At 31.8% G+C, this 25,128-nt stretch overlaps 2 protein-coding genes across 3 annotated transcripts in view; both read right to left on the bottom strand.

Annotated features, from left to right (window-relative positions):
* The window catches only part of LOC107446148 (putative inorganic phosphate cotransporter), a 32,620-nt gene extending 26,712 nt beyond the window's left edge, over positions 1 to 5,908 (bottom strand). Inside the window, exons 1-4 of one of the 2 annotated variants that reach the window (XM_071186154.1) lie at positions 5,698 to 5,908; positions 3,671 to 3,888; positions 1,999 to 2,232; positions 192 to 375 (exon numbers count right to left, since the gene is read on the bottom strand). In XM_071186154.1, coding sequence (XP_071042255.1) covers positions 192 to 375; positions 1,999 to 2,232; positions 3,671 to 3,888; positions 5,698 to 5,743 — 682 coding nt within the window. In that variant the 5' untranslated portion in view covers positions 5,744 to 5,908. The remainder of the gene's footprint in view (positions 1 to 191; positions 376 to 1,998; positions 2,233 to 3,670; positions 3,889 to 5,697) is intronic. The other variant, XM_071186155.1, reaches the window with a different exon arrangement.
* A 6,467-nt stretch (positions 5,909 to 12,375) lies between these two features.
* On the bottom strand, positions 12,376 to 25,128 carry LOC122271952 (sialin-like). Its single transcript, XM_043054736.2, has 4 exons — positions 24,976 to 25,128; positions 19,635 to 19,790; positions 18,378 to 18,463; positions 12,376 to 12,851 (listed from the first exon to the last, which is right to left on the bottom strand). The coding sequence occupies exons 1-4, from the start codon at positions 25,055 to 25,057 to the stop codon at positions 12,657 to 12,659; spliced, it is 519 nt and encodes a 172-aa protein (XP_042910670.1). The 5' UTR covers positions 25,058 to 25,128; the 3' UTR covers positions 12,376 to 12,656.

Below are 25,128 nucleotides of genomic sequence, written 5' to 3'. Positions count from 1 at the left end.
AAATCACATTCTTTGCTCCCAATATTTAGACTTGGAAGGGGGACACGAGAAATCAGGAATTTAGGGGTTCACCCGGAATACAATCACATTTGATAACATTGAAACATAAATGCAGCTGCCACTGGAGGAAATTTCTCCCAAAAGCGGAGAAAGTTGGCAGCCCTGTGTGCACACAATAATTAATGGATTACCAAATATATAGAAGACTGATGGCCATCCTCCTAATGCATCTGTAGTGCAGAGCAGTCCAGCAATGGGCATTCCAATGACAGTGCCTATTTGCATTCCAGAAAATATAACAGCTGAAGACCTGCTTCTCTCGCTCTCTGGTGACCATTTGCTGATCGCGAAATTAATTGCCGGAAACGTCATCCCCTTGAAATACACATACACATCAACATGAAAAAACAAATTGAAGTATAGAGTCGAAGAGGGTTTTATGTGACATTTTTCAAACATTTTAAATTTCTGTGGGAAAAAGTTATCGCTATATTTAAAGTCCTGGAGTGCCTTATTGGCTCTTGGAATTTCCGGCAAAATTAAATTCCTTGTGCACTTTTGCATCCAAATAGAGTCTCGGTGCTGCCATCTAGTGTGGCAGAAACTAGACGTCCAAATTAACATGACCAACGGTATCTCCCCCATTGTGGTGATCCTGAAAGAATGGATACCACTTCTGGAGATGGCACTAGGTCTGCTCATAGGGAAGACTGATTGTGCAGCTTATTGGAAATAAAAAAATTAAAATTTTTTTTTATTAATTTTGGTAAGTCATTAAATTTTGCTATTCTCATTGGATGAAAGGTTCTAGTTAAAAATTTATGAAAATCTCTTTGCAATATTATTATTTTCAACAAAAATATGGAGTATATTCTTAAATGTACCCTTAAGCTGCTGACTTAAAGGACGTCCAAAATCAGGACATTAACTGGTCTTCTAACTCTCTACACAAATGGAATTTGAATCATAGATTTCTTTTATTGAAATCATTCAACACTGCGCTTCATCTACCGATTTTATTTTTGGGAGTCATTTTATATCTTGGAAAATTCCAATAATTTAGTTAATTATCTTTCAAGTATTTCTCCGCTTTCCAGTATTTGGGAGTCTATTTTAATTTAATCTGTTGTAATTCATGATTCTCAGTAAATCCTCTCCCAGCTATTTCGCATCTGCCCAATGTCAGTCCCTCGTTCTAACTTGTTCTTCTGTTCCTATTGGTGCTAGTCCCTTTACTTTTACACCTTCATTTGACATTTAAACACTGTGGTAGGATCCTGTTAATAGAACTGAAACTATAGTGTGTCAAATTATGTACTTTCATTTGCGCTTAATTCACATTATTATCTTGTTTTTAACATTTAGTAGTTTTTAGATTTGTTATGAACAGATCTTACGATTTCCCATGATATCTAATGTTTTAGTTCCATTTCCTTAAGTTACTATTACGAATTTTTGAATAAATCAGCGCAAAAAAATTCAAATGTTTACAAATATTTAATTTTTTTTGAAAATAATTTTAACCTTTGCCTACTCTTATAAAAGCCTATTTAATGTCTATAATTTAATGGAAAATAATTAATTTTCGATGTTTACGATTACCCTTAAATTTTAACTCATTTATATGGATTTTTTTATGCTTGAGAGGTGAAACTTTTGGTTTATACTCTTCGTACGCATAAAACCTGTAAATTATTCTATAACTTTTGGTTGAGTTTGAATCGATTTAACGTGAAAATGCTTAGTAAAGATAACTCACTTGTCTAGATAGCATCCTTCCTCACTGTAAATTCTATTTGCTAAGGCTTACCTTGGGGAAATAGGTAAACTTCAGATAATCACATTTAAACTAACTTAAAACTCGAAAAAAGAATCGGTAGCTTTCCCAGTATTATTTCAGTATTAATTTTTCTTCTTAACATCGGGACTGGACAAATAATGCAAACAAGTTTAAGGCAGAACGAAAATCAAGCGACCAGTTAATTAGTTATTTCTTACGTCGCCAAGACCTTGTATGACTCGATTAACAATGACGCCAACATAACTCCAACTGGCAACTAGAGGAAAAAGCAGTGATACTGTTGCTGTCAGAAGTATTCCAATACCATACACATGCTTGGCACCGAATTTCTCCGCCAGAACACCGCCGAGCAACTGTGTAGCAATGTTACCGTAGAAATAAGAACCAAGAATAACTGCTTGCTTCTGAATGTTCCAATCATACTGCTCGCCCTAAAAAGACAGAAGGAAATTTTTGTTTCATAATTAAATTAGACAGTGATGTGACTGATATGCAAAATACATACAATTTTAAAATGTGATTAATAGCTGTGATGTGATTAATATGCAAAATGCATACAATTAAGAAAAAAACTGCCAAAAGATGAATTAAAAAGTCTCCTGTGAACCCAAAATGCCCGTTTTAAGAAAGGGGTATATCTTGAAATGCATGTTTCAAATGAATGCAGTTTGCTCATAATGAGTGTTCCAATAAATAAACAGAAATAGAAATACGTTCTAGCATGGAAATTTCTCTGAATGTTCGTGGAAAACTCTGTAAAAAGCACAAAACGTGGCTTTTTTTACAGTCAATTTATATATATTAACTAAATTAGGAATATATACTGCGCAGAGTATAATTGCTTCAAATTTTTTAGTTAACAGGGTGGCAACAGTCGGAAAAAATCAAAGTTTAAGACAACTATGTAATGGGATTATAGTAAATACCCGTAAACGTATGTATGTATGTATAACAATTATTTTATACGATTTAAGCTATAAGCACCGTTATATATGTCATGCAGTTATATATATAATTGTAATTATATATGTCACACCTTTTTTTTCACATATATGGTTTTCCTTTGGGAACAAATTTTTGCGACATGGCCTTGAGTTAATGCGAAAAATCGTTCTTGAGCTTCCAAAAAAGAATGAATTCACACTAGAAAGACAGAAAGAGCCAGTATAGCCCTTCCCAGATTGTTCCAAAATCTTAAAATATAATCATAATTAATTTAATAAAAACCTATTATAGGCTTGATCATCAATAATATATATAGCATTTCATTCGATTTGGTTAATGAAAATATTTCATTAAATAAGCACTTAAATTGGATCAAATTATGAAAAGTCAGGAGCACTGAATGCTTTCAGTAAGTTATTTTTTGAATTACAGAGCAACAAAAAATGGAAGGGGCCAAATTCACGCCACTCGTCTTTCTAGGGTTGATTTTTAAATGATCCAAAAATATTTTTTTGAAACTAGATTTAATTAAATTGTTCTTAGCTGAATTTTAAAGCAAGCTGTATATTTCTTAAATGAAAATAAATGCAGTAGTACATTGCAAAATGATTTTTCTTGTAAATTAAGTAGTTAATTAAATTTAATTTTAAAACTTAAACAAATGTAAGCTAATTGCAATTTTCCGTATTGTAAGCCCTGTAATTGGGGTTTCTTTTGTTTCAACGGCGAAAAGACACATTAAAAAATATGTGAAAAAATTTAAAAAAGAAAGGAGAGAACTATAGTATCCTTTTTATGATGACCTCGAGTCATTATTTTTTTAAAATACCGAACTGAAACTCAAAGAATATTAAATTCCGTAAACAATCTAAATACCAAGATAATACGTTTTAAAATTAAATAAGGATGCAGATAAATTCTTACTTTATATTCTTCATTGTCAATCTTTGATTGATTATAATCAAAGTTTGGACACTCAGCTATGCTATCCAAAGATCTCTTTTCGGGTAATACCACTGTCTGCTTGACCATCGCGACAATGGTCACGCTGATACTGGCTCTAATAGCGTACATACAAATAGTACCCACAAGTGCGAGAAAAACAAAAATATATCTCTTTGGAAGATAATAATCCAACCATTCTGAAAATAAAAAGAATATTAATGTTTTGATATTGATCGCTGTTTAAACTAATACTATAAGCCTTTAAAAAAGTCTTAAATAATTTTAAAAAATTGACGTACTATTTTTTTATTTTTACTGTGTTTGTGTTATTTCGTTTGTTTATGTGAGGATGGATTCTTTACTATCAAATGTTTAATCATTTTTCCACCAGTAAGCAGTACTCAAAATCTCCAATAGCGAGCAATTAAACTTCAATCGTTTAATTGTAATTTGTATTCAAAAAGAATATAAGTTTGATCAAAGTTTGAACGCTTTCTGACTAATGTTGGGCAAATTTCCATTGGAATTTAGTGGCTGATGATAATAAAAGGTCAATTGGTTTCCTAACCCACGATGAATTGAATTTGTAGCCAAATAAATTATGGGAATCAATCGTCCGATAAAATCTTGTCCACTTTCCAGCTACCTAGAATGCTCATTATTTAGCTGGCGATCTGTACTGAATGACAAAACACGGGTCAATTGTTTTCAGACTGCAGATAACACATACTATCGCTAACTAAAATTTCGAAACCGTCATAAGCGACCTAACACAAAATAGAAACTTATAGGAACTGAACCATTCGTTTTTCTTTCAGCCAAACACAAAACTGAAATTTTTAGTGTTGCACTATTTATTGTTTTTAATCCCATTACGGCCGACTCTGCACAGTTGGACGGAATAGTTATTAACTCAATGAATAAAAAGTGGCATTATATGAATGTTTTAAACTATGTTTCAACTGTAAAAAATTTTCTTCTTTTAGCTACCATTTTAATTTTATTAATACTCATTAAATGTATAAACAACAATATAGTTAGTTATCTGGTTCAGCAAAAGAAAAAGAAAAAATCAATAGTATTTGCCGTCACCACAGGAAATTGCAAATTTTTTTTTTATATTCATATTTTAGTCGTCGATATACTAAACTATATGACAAACGATGGCATTATCTTATCTCTTTGAGTCACGTCAGATCCGATGAATCAGTGAGAGCCGATTAGGGCTGCTACTGAGTAATCAATTTTACTCAGTAGCAATTTTAATTATTAATATATTCTAGTAGTCATGAGATACCTCTTATTTATAAGTCTTCAGAACAAAATAACATCCATTTTTTACGTTTTGAGCATTTTTGCATCTCGAGAAAAATAAGTACTTTCATATCACATTCGGTCGTAAAGGGCTAAAATTGGCAAGAGGCTTAGTCGTAACTAATGAAATGATTTAATTCTGTCCTAGTTATAGAAAATGGTAAATTTTAAAACACATAATTCATTTTAATACTAAATAAGACGAGACAATTATGTTTAAAATATATAACTACCACGTTTGAATTGGAGAATGATTGAAAGAGCTAAAATTTTAAGCATATAATTGATTATAAGAGAATTTTATTTTTGTACTAATGAGGACATGACAATCATGCTGGAAATAGGAGAATTGCCATGTTTGAATAGGAGAATGATTAAAGGATGGAAATTTTAAACTCATAATTCATTATAAAAGAATTTTATTTTTGTACTAAAGAAGAAGTAACAATCATGTTTGAAATAGGTGAATATTATAAATTTCAAAAAAAAAAATACCCTATACATTTATATTTAATTAAAATAACTGCGAACTTCGACTATTTAAAGAAAAAAATAATCCCCTTAAATCATTTATTCAAATCGCCTTAGTGTTTTGACTCAGAAGCTAGTCCAAAATTAAATAAATATACTTGAAGCAAAACTATTTTTGCTCACAAATATTATTTTTGAAATCAATAATTTTTATGTCTTACTTTGGGTCTTGATTTTCTCTGAAAAATCTACAATTGGATCTACCATTCTGTCTACTTTTGGTGCTCAAAATTTTAACGAAATAAAAGAAATAAGTGTTTTCAAATAAATGTTACAAATTAACGGTTCTTTCTGTCGTGCACGAAGGAAGTTTTTAAAAATACTTATCTGAGAGAAAATAACGAAATAACTGCTTTTAAACACGCATTTCACAATTCGTGATTTTCTTCTAACAAACACAATGATTATATTGTTTATCAAGTAAATATTTTATGTTTGAAATAGCACAGAAAACAATTAATGAAATAGCGCTTATTTTTCAATCGATTGTAAAGTGATTCTATGAAATTAAAAATAAACACACCTTGAACGTAAAATAATAGAAAAATAATTATTAAAATAAATAAGGATGAAAATGTGTTACTTAAACTTATATTCTAGATTAATAGTTAGTCATTGAATAATTATAGTGATTAATTTTTGTTAGTTATATAACTACAATTCATTTTTAAATTTAATTTACATAATGTCTCACTAACCGTATAAATTTCTTATAAACGTGTTTTTTTTAAAGTTCCTCTTAGTGATTAAAATTATTAAATTTAGTTGGTAGTACAACTATATTTTCCTTTTAAATTTAATTTATTTAATATTCTGATAAGCATGTACAATGCACCTGTGTGTATTAAGGGGAAAAACGCTTCAAACTCAATTCCACCAAATGCTCTGTATCTTCTTAAAAGAAGCAGACTCGAATTCCACCATCAGAATAGATATAAGTTAAAGCTGTGCTTACCTTATTTGGGATATTTGTTTTTATATAAGAGCTTATAAGCCGTATTATTTTTATTGTCTTCAGCATACAAGCCTACTTATGTATGTGCAATAAATAAATAAATGCAGCCCTTTTTAAAGTTTTTTCTAAATCATAAAACGTAGTTTGATGTAACAGTATAATTATTTTTAATACTTAGTTTACACAATTCCCCGATTAATGTACCGCTTCTGAAGACATTGCATTTCCCCCCTTCCCTTTCCAAATGATTAAGCATAGTTGATACGCCGTAAAAAATTATAGTGCACAGTTGCCACCATATTTGGTGTTGAGATAAACTTAAAATATTTTGCTTACGCACATATAATTTTTATTTACTTTTCTACTGTTATAACTTTATTTATTCATTATTTAATTTTTTATTTGCTTACTTTCAATACATTCTTTAAAGAACATTAGAATCAATTTAATGGCTTCTTTACAAAAACATTTTGTTAAAAAAAACAAGCACATTTTTAGTAATATATTTCCACTGTAATTATTTTTTATTATTTAATATTGTATTATTTAAAATTAAATTTTCGAACAGTTATTTTGTTGTGAACTTAATAAAATTTTTTGACTTATAAATGGAGTTACGAATTTAAAAATGTATTTAGATTACCTTAACACCAAAAATAGTAGCAACTAAACGCCAAAATTTTTACTGTGTACTTTAACTACGGTTCATTTTTAAGCTTCAAGTTAAAGCTTGATTTATATAATTTCCCATAAATTATAAATCTATATTTTACTATAGCAATGTTTTATTTTTGAAATTTTTCCAAAAAGTAATTGAAACAAAACCTGCTAAGCCTTTTTTAATTCAACATTTTTCCAGCATCTTGTCTAATTATTAAAGTGTCATCGTAAATCATTTAAATACTCGGCAACCGTATTAGTAACGATATATAGCATTATGAAACAGTTTTTTTTAAGTAACTGTTCCACAATAATTGTTAAGTTAAATAACGGTTACTCTCTCTGTTGCATACACTAATCAGCAGATAAGAGATTCAAATTTATGACGTCTATTCAGTCTTGTCACTTCTTTTGAATCAAAAATTTGTTGTAGCCTTGATAATGTTAATTGTAGTATTGCAAAATCATTTCTTTTGGTCATAAAATAAAAAGCACAACCCATCATAAAAAAATTCCTTTTATTTGGTTATAACTTTGGAATGATGACTTCATTATTTATAAATAATAATATGTCTATTTTGTATTTCAAGGAAAGATTTCTTAAGCCTATGTTTGCTAAACTTCTGGAATAAGTTCAGATTTTATTGAATGCTTAAAAAGGGCTTAAAAGGTGCTTATTTTATGTTGAAGGATTTGGTATTCTTCCCAAGCATAATGTAAAGTGCGCAAAGAAAAAAAAAACGGATCACCCTGAATAACTTCTGATCTAATAATCGGATCTTCGCGTGCTAAGACTCAATCTTAATTGCTCAAAGGTGGACCTCAAATATGCTAATTAATAAGTTCATGTGATATTTTAAGATACGAAATAACACACAAAAACGTGTTTAAATATTCAACAAGTTGTAAGAATAACTTTTCACTTGCACTGTCATGTAAGCAGGAAAATGACGTCTTTATTATTTATTACAGTTCATCTTGCTTTCATCATTTGCTTCCCCGTTAAATTATAATTTAAAAAAATTTATTATAAAAAAATTGCTTTATTATAATTTCAAATAGTAGAAAAATATTTTATTCTAAAATCTAATTCATTGTAAGATTTACAAACCAAGATTTTACAACATTTACCTTTCTTTTGCATTTTGACCAGTTGTTTATTCCAGATTTTATGGGATATTTTTTTTGTTTCATTTTATTGGATCAACTGACAATGCTCGAAGATGCTTGACGCAATAGTTTCAATGTTAATAAAATACTCATTTCAATGAAGAAACTTTTAATATTAAACATAAAACTTTAAGGAAACATACCCAAATTAACTTCAAAAAGTTTAGGTTGCAAAGTTTTTAGTTTTCACTTTCTTAGAACATTTTGAACATATTTATTTCAAATCACGTAATACCAATGCCTCGCAAAACATTTAAGATAAATAGTACATTTAAAATTTTGATATTTAAAAACAAATATTTCATGAATTATTGTTTTTATGTTTATGTTTTTTTCCTTCATCTTGTTGATGTTAAATCCAAATGTGTCCAAAAAATCCTTAATTCTTTAAAAAAAATTATTTTTTGTGTCAAAATAACTCCGCCGTTCATACAATTTTTTTTTTGTTGTTGTTGGTCGTAGATAGTTTACCGATACAACGCTACGAAAGAAGCATATTCGATCACACATTCTATCTCAAAAGTGGCACGAATGTTTTTCTTTCTACCGGTAAACTGTACTGTTGTTGTTGTAGTTAATTTACGTTGCACTAGAGTTGCACAGTGGGCTATTGGCGACGGTCTGGGAAACATCCCTGAGGATGATGCGAAGACATGCCATCACAATTTTGATCCTCTGCGGAGGGGATGACACTCCTCTTCGGTAGCCCGACGATTTGCACGCGAAGTCGAGAACTTTACGGTAGAACAGTTTAGCGAGGACCAATACCGCACATCCTCGGTCCCTACGCAGACTGATCCAAGTGGTCACCCACCCGCACACTGACCGTAGCCAGTGATGCTTGACTTCGGTGATCTGCTGGGAACCGTGTCTTAACGATCAGTCCACTGCGGGACTAAACTGTATTGAAACCCCTTCTTTGGCACTAGGAACTGAGAAGTATGCAGAGAGTGGTGAGGAAAGATTCGAGAAACGGATTGTTTTCACAACTCATAACTTTCAAAAATTAGTTTAATTTAAAAAAAAAAAACTCCTTGATAGCCATATCACGAATAAAGGAGGTGACTGAAATTTTATTTGTCTTTTTGAACTATTTATGAGTATTGGAAGACAAATCAATTTCTTTTAAATTCCTCTTATTAAGAATCAAATTTGTAGACATAAAGTTTGCTACCACTGGGAAAATAATTCGCAAAAAGTAATTTGGCATCACTGTACAGTACAGTTCTTTGCTTTAGTAGTAGTGAGCATAGGCTGCAGAATTCTGTAAAAAAATTAAATAGTGTTTACTGACTTTTCCCAACTTTCTTACTTACTAAATAAAGGCTTTGATTTTATTTCTAACTAACAAAATCTTTACTTTTTGGAATCGAATTTTGAGATTTTTAAATATCAGTTACTCAACGAAATATTACCGCTTGCATTGTTATCTCTTTTGACTAAGTAATAGCTAAAGAATTAGATTACTCTCATAACAATATATTTTTAATAAGTCGCTGCAACCATTGGCTAAGAGCTGTCATACGACAGGAACGGCAAAGCAGCGTTAATGGGTAGTGCCTTCTATAACTGAAAGCCCTCCCACAAGGTTTTTTATAGGTAGTCCGATCAGACCACTATGAAGGTAAAGTAGTTTATAAAAGAGCCATTTATTAGAAAATCTATCAAAAATTAGAAAGTGGTAGCAAATAAATGCCCAAAAATTTGTTTAATTTATGTATATTATTGGTTTGTCTTATTCACTTGTCAACCACTACAGATTCATTCTCAAATATATATGATAAATTTCTCTCAAATACTTTTATCTCTCTCTCTTCGCATGTCTGTTTAGGCAGAGGGGTACTATCTATGGTCAAGAATTCGACTTCTGCCACCCCCATACGTCGCACCCGTTTATAGGACGGACCTATTCATACATCCTTTCAATCTTCCACAGATCGTAATTTTGACCTGAATCAGAGAACGATTGATCTCCAATCTGGTACCCCTAGAGGTATTGATTTGATATGGAAACATGGAGGACTTTGCTACTCGACAAATTTAACGTGCATCAGTCCCCGTTTACTACACGTGGAGTCATCGGCCGGCGGGGTTTGAACCTACGAACTCTCGGACATGCACTCAGCGCCCTACCATGGCAGGTAACAGGCAATTCCGGCCTCAATTATTTTTAAAATAGAATTTGGGTTTACGCGCACAAGTAGTTCACTTTTTAAATAATCTGCGCAGACTACTTATGAAATACCGCGTGGAGGCTTTGTAATGTAGGAGGTAATGTAATAGTGGAGTTGTAAAACGTTTAAAAAAGAGTAATCGCCTCACTTACGTCATCTTTCTATTCTAGTTATAGCTCGTTCACCAGGAGTTGGCACTTGGCTCCGCCTTCATCACGTGGTATGCGACGATACTATTTCGCTATTTTTGGGAGAAGGTTGTGAGCAATCCTGAAAAATGTTGCTATTTGGCGATCGTTTGGCAAAAATATTTATTTCGCAAACTTTATGTGCATTTTTTTAACAATGAATATTTCANTACGGTTTTATGCTGACACGTATTTCTGACAGTCGGCGCGAAAGGGTTAACACCAAAAATGGTGGCAACTACACGCCAAATTTTTTACTGTGTAGTTTAACTACAGTTTATTTTTAAGCTTCAAGTTAAAGCTTGATTTACATAATTTCTCATAAATTATAAATCTATATTTTACTGTAGCAATGTTTTATTTTTAAACTTTTTCCCAAAAAGTAATTGAAACAAAACCTGCTAAGCCTTTTTTATTTAACATTTTTCCTGCATCTTGTATAATTATTAAAGTGTCGTCGTAAAATATTTAAATACTCGGCAACCGTATTAGTAAGGATACACAGCATTATGAAACAGTTTTTTTTTAAATAACTGTTCCACAATAATTGTTACGTTAAATAACGGTTACTCTCTCTGTTGTATACACTAATCAGCAGATAAGAGATTCAAATTTATGACGTCTATTCAGTCTTGTCACTCCTTTTGAATCAAAAATTTGTTGTAGCCTTGATAATGTTAATTGTAGTATTGCAAAACCATTTCTTTTGGTCATAAAATAAAAAGCACAACCCATCATAAAAAAAATTCCTTTTATTTGGTTATAACTTTGGAATGATGACTTCAATATTTATAAATAATAATAATATATCTATTTTGTACATCAAGGAAAGATTTCTTATGCCTATGTTTGCAAAACGTCTGGAATAAGTTCAGATTTTATTGAATGCTTAACTCCTTGGGGACGGGTGATTCAGAAAAGCATTCGTACAAAATCAGAATCAGGATGCAATTAAATAAAAAACGGTAACTTAAATGTAGTCGTTGCTAATTTTACAGATTTACTTTGCTTTTTAACTTAACTTTAATATTAATAACGCAAGGTTGGCTTTGTTTTTGGCTATTTTATCTTTCGACAAATCGCCAATTATGGATATCTTTCTATGGTTCTAAGTGACCGTTACGAACAATGCAATCACTTTTTAATTTCAAATTTTTAACTTTAGGACTGGGGGGTTTAGTTAATTTACACAGTTAATTTGCTAAAAGCAGTTCCATCTCTCTGAAGATGTACCTCAATTATAAGCATTTGAAGCTTACTATTTTCTTTTGTTTAATTTTATGATGGAAAATATGACTTAAATTAAAGCATTTGGTGTTTGATATGTTGTTGGACTTTCAATTCTTCCCAGGAGCAAATTACTATAATCACGCTTTCATAAATCAATTGGAAAACATGCTTCCTTATCACAAATCTGGACTAAACACCACCATATTACTAATTACCAGTGTGCAATTGTTCATCATCTAGATGATCATAACATAAATTCAAAATGTGTGGTTGGATATTAATGTATTTATATTCAACTATTTTTGGCGTTGCAAAATAGTAAATTAAGTTAATACCAAAAGATAATAGTTTATACAATCTTATGTATTCTGTCACTCTTATTATAGCTTTTCATTGAAGTCACGCTGTAATTCTTACTAAATTATTACAAGATATTTAGGACAATTATAACAAACTAGGCAGTTACAAGAAGATATTATTTAATTTATAAAAACATTTATACACTAATTTCTCAGAGACAGTACTTCTGTACCTACAATTAAAATTAATCAAAGTATAAAGTGTTGACATTTAAAGATTTTTAAATAGTTCAAGCAGAGGTTTATGAGTTGAAGTTTGTGCCAAAATTTCTGTTAGAATTTTTCTGCTGAAAATAACTTTTTGCAGAGTAGAAGATATATGTGGATTAGATTCTGTCTAACTTCAGTTGCAAATTCCACTTGTTTTGATTGAATGAAAACTAGCTATAGTTTCGTCTGTAAACTCTTAATATTTATTTCCATGGGTTTCTTTACTGGTTGCTTTTCTATCTTTGACTCATCATTGACAATCGCCCATGGCTGTATTTCAGCTGATGCAAATATCACGAATATCGAACCAGTAGTTATATATACAGCAGCAGTCGTGTAGAAGACTTTGCTCCAGTTTGCAAGTGTAGCCTGAAAAAAAAATGGATAAATTTTATTTGCAAACAAATTCACACAAAACTTAAATGATTAATCTATATACTAACATAAAGTTTGAACTGACGAGGGTTTGTTGATTTGTATTATCCTGTGCGAACACATTAACTGAGTTGACTAGTCAGAAAAATTCGTAAGGAGTTAATCTGCAGACGCTAGTATATAAGAGAGATGAGGCAAAATTTTAAATGCATTATATTCTGATTCTGATTAAGAAATATATAAATCTACATGTAATTTTTTTAAAAAAAAAACTTTGCAACTCCAACAAAATTCTCCAACACCACCATTAAACGGAGATTATCTGCTTTATGATTGGTCAGAAATAGTTCTATCTAATTTAGCATTAGAAGGCAAACTGGTCACGTGACAAGAAACGTTCGCAACGCTACAGTTGAGTCAGGAATCAGATGTGTTTACAAAGAAATCGAGCAGAAACCACTGGTTCGATCGAATTTTGTTTCAGTTGCGTATGGGTCCTAGTGTGCGAAGATCCGATAAAAACTTATTCAGTATTTTATTAAGTCAATTTTTTATGCACTATACATTTTAGGAGTTACACTATGCACTATACATTTTAGGAATCACCTAAGTGATTTTGTCTTGAGCTGGGTTCGGATCCCAGCGATGACTGGTCAATACGAATTTCGCTCCTGGCTCGCACCGACCATGTTTCATGGATTAACTCTCCATTTAACTCAAATGCGAGTTAGTTCCATCAAAAAGTCCTCGACGAAGGCAAATTTCTCTCACCACTTGCTCCAGTATTTCCCTTGTCCAGAGATGCCAACTGCTCCGGACACGCCAAAATAATTAAGAAAACTGAAAATAACTACAAAATATATTTTGCAAATATTTGACTATTTTTGCTTGCCTTATGAAAGGTCTAGCAAGCGATTACGGCCAAAAAATGGTGAATTATATAAGCCTATGAATTATTTATAATTAGTGGTGAATAAAAATCTACTAAATTGAATTTATTAAACCAAGAATTACAATTGATAAACTACCACTTTAAAATATATATTTGCTGTCCGGAGCAAGTTGGCATCTCTGCTTGTTTTCTGGATTGGGTTCTAAATAACAAGGCTACGGACATTAACTAGTAGTTGAAAACCCAGAAGCTGGGTCGGCTGTTCAACAACTTTACAATATAGAATTTAGTGAACTTATTTCGAAATATTTTCCGCATCTACCTTCATTATAAAAATGGTAGCAGATACTTATTCAACTTTTCTGAACTGGAAACTTTATGTCATGCTAACTGATATAATTTTAAAAGATTTATAACTATATATTTATTTTGAAAAGTGGTACATTTTAAGATTTAGTATTTATTTTTCTTAAAATATCTCCACCATTAATATAAAGAAGTCAAAACAGAGAGGACGTTTCTGTTTATTATGCTGGTTTTGACCACCCTGTGAATATGTTTAATATTAAAGGGCTGCCATAACAGAGATGCCACCTGCAGTCGGTACCACCTGCAGCACCACTTTCAGCGGGTTGGATTTGAGATGTCGTTCTCACAAACATGAGTCCAGCGCCCAACCAACCAGGAAGATTTATTTTAATAAGTTCGTATCCTACAAAATTTAAAAATGAGTATATTGATTAACAGAATCAGAGATTTCGAAGTTTCAAAATAAAAGATAACTAAAAGGAATTAACAACTTCTTTTTAGCAATAGTGGCGAGACTTTTTACGAGTTCATAAAAAATTTCAAAAAAATGGCGCTACTGCAGTAAAATAATACAATTCGTCGTAAGGCTTTTACTTCTGATTTGACTGAAGCAAACAGTACTGCATTTTATAAAAGTGTCCATAGATTTTTGAAAAATTATGATAGAACAAATCAATTTGTAGGCCTGTATTACAATATGTTACTGCGAATGACCGAAATTGGTGGTTGTTGACTTCAACCGGTGACTGTTGGTAAGGTCTGAAGCATATCGTAGGTCTAGTTAAGTGCCATTTCCTGGTATACATTTGTCCCGTATGCCTTACACCAAAGTTTGTTTAAGGTTCAGTGCCACTTACTCGTATACAATTGCCCGGTATGCCCTACATAAATGTTTTTAATATCAAGTGCAACAGCCCAATAAGCATCTAATCGGTACTCTGAACACTGATGTCTCTCCTAATCTATCTTCAGCAGATATTAAAATATCGAATAAATATATTAATATCATTGAATAAATTAATATCAAATCAAATATAACAAATATTACGGATATTCACCAAAGCGACTATGTGATTGTTGACATTCACCGGTGAAAGTCGACATTCTCTGGATTTCGGTCATTCGTGGTAAGATATATACCACGAACTCAGTCATGTTTTTATAACTCGATTGGGCCCTGTGAGAGAATTTTACTACCTAGTATCCGACCCGTGTTTTTAGTCTCAAGACCCCGTACGTGGTACACGTACCAGCCCTAATCTATCATATATTCACAGTCAGGTAACACACATTTATATTCGACTATAGTAACCTTACAACTATTCATCAAAATAATATTAGTTTTCGAAAACCATTAACCCTTTGCACTCGAAGCTCTTTCAGCTGTTAAAAAAATGGACGCAACCACTAACATTTTGAAAGAGTTTTTTACAAACTTACCTTAAAATACCCGGAGGTCACTAAATGAAGTGGTAACTAAATATTAAGGTGAAAAAAATGTCACATTTAGGGTGGTGGGTACTTTACAGGTGACAAAGGTGACTGACAGTCACCTCTCGAGTGCAAAGGGTTAATTTCATCAGTTTGCTAATAATAAAACCGAAATTATTGGTTTAGGTACGACATATTTTGCTCTATAGCTCAAGAAAAACTTTGGTACTTTGTTTCTTTTTACTTTTGAAACGTGTCTGCGAATGATAGGTAAACGCTTACAAAAAAGACATCTGAATAAATAAAAAATCTGATGGTAAGAACTAAACTATCTTAACAAGAAAAATCCACTCAAAAAATTAATATTTGTAAATATTTATTGTTTTATTTATAATAATAAAACAAATTGAATTATTAAGCTGTGCATTTCGTTCATAATTTTTAAAGTACGCAATTTTATATGGCAAACTACAAAATTTGAATGAAATCGGTTGAATAGTTCTTATGAAATAGAAATTTAAAAAAGTCGTATATCTAATAGCTTAACTCGTGTAAGTCGTAATCAGATAACTGCAATAATATGCTTTTCTTATTTGTGTTTGTACGCTTAGAATTTTATTGAAGTTGGACAACAGTTGAAAACATATTTCTTACAAATATGACATTAACTATTTTATTGTTAATATTAATTTAGAAATCATCGAAATATATTTTTCTCTCCAGAAATAAAAGATAGTTTAAATCAACTAGTTGTTCCAACCAACATTTATAAGTAAAATCCGCAAACACCACACCCATTCTTTTCCTTACTCTTTCGCCTCAAGAATATTGTTGTTAAAACGTTGAGTACCACGCTAATTTTACATGGCTTGCCCATCTGGCCACGGTAAATAACTACAAGCTAAATTTGCAAATATTAGACGAATTTTGCTATTTTTTTAGAAGCTTTATCATGACACATCAGATGAAAGTTGTGAATTATATAAACCTACGAATTATGTAGAAATAGCGGTGGATAAAAATCTACTAAATTGAATTTATTAAGCCAAGAATCACAATAATTAAGTAAAGTTTGAATACATTTTCTGCAAGTCCATAAAAGAGTGTAAATTTTATAGTTCTAATCGTGTTATACGCTGTCAGCCAGCTGTTTTTCACGGCTTATGTTAAAGGTCTGTGTCAGCAAGCGGTGGCAGACGCAGCCTGAATGTAATTGCAGTTTCAGCCACCGGTGGTTGACGCGGCTCTCAACATGTTAATTTATAGAACGTTCTCATAAAAAATGGCTTTGCCTAAAAATAATAAAACACAAAACTATGTTTTTTTAATATATTTTCTGTAAAAAAAGCTCTTATACAATTTTTTACTAAGAACACTTTAAATGCAGCACTTATTATGAGGAAAAATATTCAGAATGCAAATATTTTCTCTTAAACACTTCTCATGGTATTCATTATTCAAAAACAAAACTCACGGTAAAAACGCAGTTCATAGTGACACTTTTGACACACGTATATTTGTCGTTGTCCAAATGTTACATAGCAGTAAACAAAAAGGGAGAGCTTTTATTTCCCAAAAGGAAAGAACAATGCAGCACAAGTATTTATCTACTTTGTAAATGCCAGTTCTACCAGTTTTTTCATATATCTATTTTTATACGTTGACTATTTTCTTGACAGGGCATTATTGGGTTAAAAAATGCTTTAATTAACTTGTTATTTTACTACAAATTTGAACAATATACGGAACTAGATCTATGGATATATAACATCTCCGCTAGGGCTCGACCCCATAACCATCATCAGCTCAACCAATCCCTGAAATTAACTTATCTCAACTTCTATCTCAAAGCACAAAGGATAAAAGCGAGTAGACCGGGACCTCTTCATCACTTTCAACTCAACGCGTTAGGACTCGATGAAAAACTCCAATCCAATAAAAAGTTGAGGCGAAATTCTCAAAAAAGAAAAAGAACCCCTTTTAAAACTTCCACGAATTTTCTTTTTCTTGCTCCATTTTGACGTGATTCATCTCCGAAATCTCATTGAGCTATATAATAGACTTATAAATATTATGGGGCTAAAAAAATTCAATAATGAACTCTTTAGTGGGCAGAAACATTCGAAACAATATTTTTTTCAGTTCAACTTCCCATGAGGTGAACCGGGTTCGAATCGCTGCAATGGCTGGTTGATTCGAATTTCGCATCCGGCTTGTACTGACCACAATGCAGACGTAAAATATCCTCAATGCTAGGCGGATGATGCATTAAAGCTAAGCGCGGGAGGCTGTCTCTCATTTGTGAATTACGAAATTATTCCATAGTTATTTTTGGCACCCATATATATTTCCAAATAAATATTCAGTGTGCGTGAGTGTGTGTGTGTGTGAGAGAGAGAGAGGGAGAGAGAGAGAGAGAAAGAGATAGCTTAAAGCATTTCACTTTTGCTACCACTTTAAAAAAAATTTGCAACCTAGGGAACCCAGCAGTTGGCAGGTGTGTCTAGACAAAACTTATTTAAACTAATGAACATCACTAATCCCAATAGTGATACCTGGGATGCCTCAGACGACTAAAAGTATAAAAAGTGGTAGAAACTCAATTCCTTTTTATTTATTTATTATTTATTTATTTATTCAATAATAATTATCACTATGACTTACATTTCAGATTATTTGTATTTAAAATGAAAATATTATGCGTGTTCACTTTTAATAGTAAACTGAAAAAAATATGCAATATGAAGTTACTAATTTTAATCTCGTTTAGTATGATTTTGAATTTTATTAGTTACCACTTATTGCATTTTTAGTCATCCGTAGCGATCCTGTGAAACATTTGTGCTGTTTTTGAGAAGGCTGTTAGGTTGTAAAAGATGAATACTTACTCCTTCAGCAGTATATATTCCAACACTCAATGGACCTAAAGCACCAGCAATGTTTGCTATTGAGTTTGTTATTCCAAATAAAGTTCCTGGAAAAAAATTGACAATATAATATATGATACACCGGATTAGAGTTACCTACCCAGAAGAAACGGCTCAGGGGACAGAGCGTTTGCTTTCTTATGAAGTGAACGGGTTTAAATCTCACTAATGGTTGGTCGATACGAATCCGCATCGGGCTTGCACCGGTCACAGTGCTGGCGTGAAATATCCTAAGTGGTTGACGGATCATGGGTTAGAGTCCCTTTGCCGTCAGGCTAACCGTAGGGGTTTTTCCTCTCCTTGCAAAGCAAGTGTGGGTTAGTTCCATCAAAATGTCCTCCACGAAGGCAAATTTCTCCCAATACTTAATCCATGAATTCCCTTGTCTTCTGGATTGGGTTCAAAATTACTAGGTTACGGAGTTGATGATAAGTAGTCGTAGACCCAAAAATTGGGTCGGCTGTTCATAATGATATGTATGGCTGTGCATAATGTATAATGGCTGTGCATAAATAATAAACGAATAAAAACAAGTTTTATTATGAAATTATTTTAATTATAAAATTACTTTTATTTAAATATCTAACTTTAAGCAGATTTTAAAGTAATTAAAATGTGTAAAAATCTTACTCAAAAACCATCTTCGCTCGAAAATAATAAAATGATTAAATATGTATTTATTTAGTAAATACATATAGAAAGTGTACGTTATCACCGCCCTTAATATATATGCTATATGCCTTATCCAAATCTATGAAGTTAAAAAATGTAGCCATGCCAGATTTTAAAATTTCCGGTATAGTTTCACAGCAGGTTTCAAATTTCCAGTATGGTTATACTGGTTCTTGTATCATTTTTACTGGTTTTTGATACTGGCATTTTCGATTTCTTTTTTCGAATAGGGTAAAAATTTAAACGAGATCTTTTTTTTCGAAATTCTCATTTGTTCGAATGTTATCTTAAATTTAAGCGTATTTTAATGTTTTTTTTCTTTAAATATTGACGCTATTTATCCACTGTTGTAGAAAATTTATTTTTCCCGCACTAGATCTTTATTCCTTTGTTTTAAAAGCTTTTGCTCGAATCGATGCAAATCAATTGTGACAAAAGAGATAGGGGTTACATGTTGACAGGCATTTACAGTTATAAGTCTTTGTATACTTCTTACTAATGGCTCAATAATACATAATAATTTTTTCTTAAAAAAACCGAAATTACCTGCAAAATCAGGGCACATATCCATATGCGTAACGTTATATCCAGATAAACCAAATCCACTGAAAGTCATCGCTATACATAGCAGAACTATGATGATTAACGAGTTACAGCCAACAAAAGTTGTAACTATCAAGGTAATAGCTGGACCAAAAACGCCTACACATAAAGGATTGAAAGTTTAATAAAACGTTATAATAAAAATTATTAATAAATAAGTAAAGCACTTCATAAAATTTAAAATCACCTGAATTTAAACTGCCTTTTAACAATGGTTTAATGTTAATCTTATTGGAAAAATAAAAGATACTCCATCTTTATGATTTCGAGGAGCATGACACCTCAGATCGTCGTTCTACGTGAGCTGTTTCATCGTGCACCAGTTACCATTTACTACCCGGGGAGTTGTCGACCGGATGGATTCGAAATCCCGTTGTAACTAGCATGAGCCCAGCTCCCTTCCAACCAGGCTATCTCGGCTTCAACTTCTTAACGCAGGGATAACAACTGCTCCGCTTTCAGTAAAACTTATAATAAATCGTTAGCGAATTAAATTGTAAACTCAGGGTCATTTTCATTGCATCCATTGACGGACCTGCGAGGATTTGTGCCCATCAAATTCTAAAAAATAATTGTGTCAGAACTGAGTAACTACTTAAAAAAAAAGTTGCACACTACACTAAAAACTACGAAAAAAAAGTAACGAGTACAGTAGTTTCGCTATTTGTAGTGCGCTGCTTTCGACCTCTGCTCAAAGGGATGCCAACTGTTCCGCTTTCTGCAAAAGTTTTAACAAATTGGTAGAATAAGAATAATTACGCTCTCTGTTTAGAAGTGTCAACACGGGGGAACTGCAATTAAGTTGCATTTCATGCAATACTTTAAATTTCTTGATCTGTGGTAGTGAAAAAATAACTATGAATGAAGAATGCCAAACTTAAAAAAATTTTTGTAACTACAAAAATATTCTTTTTACAAAGCGCAAAACGTTGGCATCTCTGTACTTAGCTCTAGCCCAAAAGGGCTCTCCGCAGAGAGGACTTTCCGGTAAACCTAATGTCATTATTTTTTTTTTTACTTAGCTACCAGTTACTGCAAGAGAAAAAAGATTTTAGAGACAAATGTGGAATTTAGAATCATTAACATTAGTTAGAGCCCCTCGCGGGGCTGATGCTAAGATAACTACCACATATGAGTATGAGAAAATCATTAAACTATCAAAGTGAAAATTAAAATGATTCATCATTTAAAAAAATGCTAATAATTTAACAAGGGAAAGCTCTTTATTTTTCACAATACCTGCAAATAATTTCAGACAGTTATTTTTGACAATTCAGACAGTTATTATTGAATTAAAGACAGTTATTTTTGATAATATGTTGCTACCATGTCTTGCTTACCCCACATATTTGTAAACAAGGAGGCTAATAATGAGTTACCAGATTTTATTTTTTTTAATTTAAAAAAGTAATTATGCATCGAAAATGGAATTGTAACGTTTAAATGATAAATCAAATCGAATCCATTATAGAGGCTTCCCTGGTCGAGTGGTATCACCAACAGCCAGACGCTCGGTAGCGTGAGTGTAGCAAGTCGATCGACATCTAAAAAACTGTTGAAATTTATAGCTTGTAATAATCAAATTAAAATGCTGCTTAAAGCAACCTGAAATAGCACCCAAGCTTCTTATTTCGTATGTTTTCTTTGGTTCACCGTCTCTTTGTCTGCGCTTACATGGAGAGGAAAACCTTCCTGGATTAGTCCGACTGTAAGGGTATTTTAACTCATGATCCGTCAGCAAGGAAGAATATTTTACATCACCACTGTAGTCGGCGTGAGCCGAGGGTATGCCACCGCTGGGATCTGAACCTGATAAATTTCATTAGGAGGTTAACTGTCTTGGCATGAATTTTTTTTTTTTTTTGAAATTCAAACTTCAAGATTTATTAAGTCGAAACACTAATGTTGCTACCACTAAAAAATTAGTTTTAAATGCCCGAAAATGCTGGCAGCTACATAGATAGAAACTGCTATATTTATTTTTGCCGTGTATGTTTCTTAGTCTAATTTCAGGATGAATGGGAAAAGGGCCGTAAGGCCTGAGACGCCCAGTTTCACTACAGCAAACGAACGAAGGATGCAAACTGCTATGGATTCTACAATATATTTTTAGAAATGGTCAATTAAAAATCGCTGTTTTTCGGTAACTTTTCAAATGGTTTATCCCGTTACAACTGTAATAGAGTGGATTTTTAGATGATGATGATTTATTTACAAGCAGTGGTGGGTAAAAATATTAATAAATATAAATTAATTTTGCTAAAATAAGAATTATGCTTTCATATTCAAAGGCTACCGCTAAGAAATATTTATCCGCGGTCCGGTGCAAGTTGGCACCTCTGCAAACAGGTGAAGAGGCAGACGTTTGTTTTTTGCTAAAAAATTAGTGGTAGCTGAAACTTAGTGAATGTTTCAAATAAAATAGATTTACCATTCTAATGGTTTGTAATTATTTCAGATTAAGCGTTTCCTGGACTGGAAATTGTGTAAAAGTATGGATCTCCGTATCATTTGATTTAACTATTCGTGTGTGATGTATATTAAGCAACCAAACATTACGAACTTAGTATTTTTATTTACATTGTACCTACCACCACGGAAAATGGTTAGCAGATACTTTTATAAAGTTTTGATAACTTTTATGCTTCTTCATAATACTACGTTTTAAAAATAAATATAATACATATATTTTTTAATTTAAGGTGGTTGGCACTTAATCACATAAATGTATATATATGCATTACGTATACCATTAGAGAGTACGTTTAAATGGAATAGGAAGGAGGGTACGTTTAAATGGAATACGTTAAAGGAATGACGTATGAGTTGATATATCAATAAATTGCTACTTTTTAAAAATTAAATTAATTTTCGCGTAGTTTTACGACTTTATTGCATTGTATAGAAATGGTGCAGGAAAACTTGACAATATGAAATATGTTTGGATTTCTTTAAAGCTAATAACTTACTGTAACATTAATCTCTATTTTTTCAATAAACAGCAATATATATTTAAATACTGCTTCAAATAAAAATTGATAAAAAGGAAGTATTTTCCAATAAATAATTCTTACTGTTATTCATCATCTAAATTGAAATATTTATGCTCTTTATGAGTTCAATAGTATTTTTTTGAATTCGTTTTTTCCAAAGTACATTTATTTATATTTGCTTTTTTTCCAATTGCATTGTACTATTAACACACGGTTTTATCTTTCACCAGAAAAATATAATTTAAATTCGACGTTACATTAAATTTTCAGCTTTATTGATACAATTTTCTTTTCTGTTGATTAGACATAAAATACAGTTTTTTCACCAGGAGTTGGCACTTGGCTCCGCCTTCATCACGTGGTATCGGATGATACTATTTCGCTATTTTGGGGAGAAGGATGTGAACAAGACTGCTATTTGACGATAGTATGACAAAAATGTTCATTTCGCGATCTTCATGTGCATATTTTGAACATGTGCATTTTATTTCATAAACTTGTTGCTATTTCTCTCTTTTTATTGAATAGTTTGTTCTTTTTGAGATATTTTGCTGGGAAAAAGCTTTTTAATATAAATAAACCAGAATAACGAAATGTATAATAGCTGATGATAAAGTGAAGTAAGTGACTGAAAAAGAATTCACTGTTTGTGTTTGGCCATCACCTTCTATATCAGAAAGCCTCCACACGGTTTCTTATAAGTAGTCTGCGCAGACTATTTAAAAAGTGAACAGTTTGAGTGCATGAAACCAAGTTCTATTTTAAAAGTGACTGAGAGGAATTTGTCATATATATTTGAGAATTGAATCTGTAGTGGTAGACAAGTAAATAAGACAAACTAATCATATTCAAAAATTAAACAAATTATTAGACATATATTTGCTACCACTTTCTTATTTTTACTAGTATTTCTATTAAAGGGCTTTTTCGTAAACTGGTTTACCTTCATAGTGGTATGATCGGACTACCAATAAAAAACCGTGTGGAGGCTTTCAGTTGTAGGAGGCCTTGTATCTCTATAGACAGGTATTTCTGGTAAGTCTAATATCATTAAATTTTTTTTACTTAGCTACCTGTTAGTGTAAGAGAAAAGAGATTTTAGCAACAAATGTATAGTTAAGAATCATTAAACTATCAAAGTGAATGAGGCTTGTCTTGCTTGTCCCATGTATTTGTAATCTAGGAAGCTAACAATGAGTTAAAAGATTCTATTTATTTATTTTGAAAAGGTGATTATGTACCGAAAATGGAATTGTAGCGCTTAAATAATTAATCATAACTTACAGAGGCCTCCCTGTCCGAATGGTATCACGCGTAGCCAAACGCTCAGTAGAGGGAGTGCAGCAAGCCTGAATCCCGCCGTACCGTCTCCCATCAAAAACTTTTGATGATTTATGTTGGTTTCAGTGTGATTCATGATGGTTATCATCATCATCCAACATTTTTCATTATGCGTTCATGATTTTTGATATGCCAACAAATTTCCATGATGGAAAATGCTACTTTAATACACTGTGATGGCTAATAATCAAGAAAAAGTTGAATTCTCATGGGCTAACCGTCTATAATGATCCATGATGGTTCAACTGTACATTTCCATGATGGTTTAATGGGAATTCTTGTTGATTTTCAGGACTAAACCATTGAAACAATTTGTTTGTTTTTTACGCTGGCTCATCAAAAATCAGTTCGAATTCCTATATTGCGGTGATGGTGGTTCGTAATCATTCCAACATTTGATTAAGAAACTATAATGGAAATTTCTGATATTCAACATGAAAAAAAACATCAAAACAAATTACTATTCTGATGTAGGACCATCATAAATCAGCCCGAATTTCTAAATTTGGGTGATGATTACTTAAGTTGGTTACCATCAAAACATATAATGGTTCATGATGAAATTATTGATAGTTACCATCAAGACTGTTTTGGTCCATCAATGGTCAACCATCCAAAATTTTGACTTGGGCTGTTTTTCCCTGAATTATCCTTCTACTCGACAAAGGCTTATCGATCTTATTTGAGCATACAAGCCTGCATATGTTTGGTGTGCTAATAAATAAACTTTTATTTCTCAGAGATTTAGTACCATTCTTCAAACTGTATAGAAATTTAAAAAAATAGACTACTAATTTTATAATTAAACAATTTCATGTATAAATAAATGTTCATGTCTTTCTCTTATATAAAAATCAGTACTTACAAATCAAACCAGGTTTAAAAGGGATAAGGAATATCTTATATATTTTTACAATTTCAAGTTATTAGGAATCTAAATAAGACCTAACCTATTGAAGTCATCAGTTTTCTAATGGCGGTTATGGACATTTTGTTATACTTCCTTAAGTAGTCTGCCATAAACGAGGCCATCCATGAACTGGCAACAAAGAATATAAAAGGCAATGTAGAAAGCAACCCGTTCTGCAAAGAGAAAGGTGAAT

Source organism: Parasteatoda tepidariorum, chromosome 10 (assembly GCF_043381705.1).
Source record: "Parasteatoda tepidariorum isolate YZ-2023 chromosome 10, CAS_Ptep_4.0, whole genome shotgun sequence".
In the NCBI taxonomy this organism is placed as follows: domain Eukaryota; kingdom Metazoa; phylum Arthropoda; class Arachnida; order Araneae; family Theridiidae; genus Parasteatoda; species Parasteatoda tepidariorum.
The sequence above is the reverse complement of the archived record's forward strand: the minus strand, read 5'-3'. Positions and strand labels throughout refer to the sequence as shown.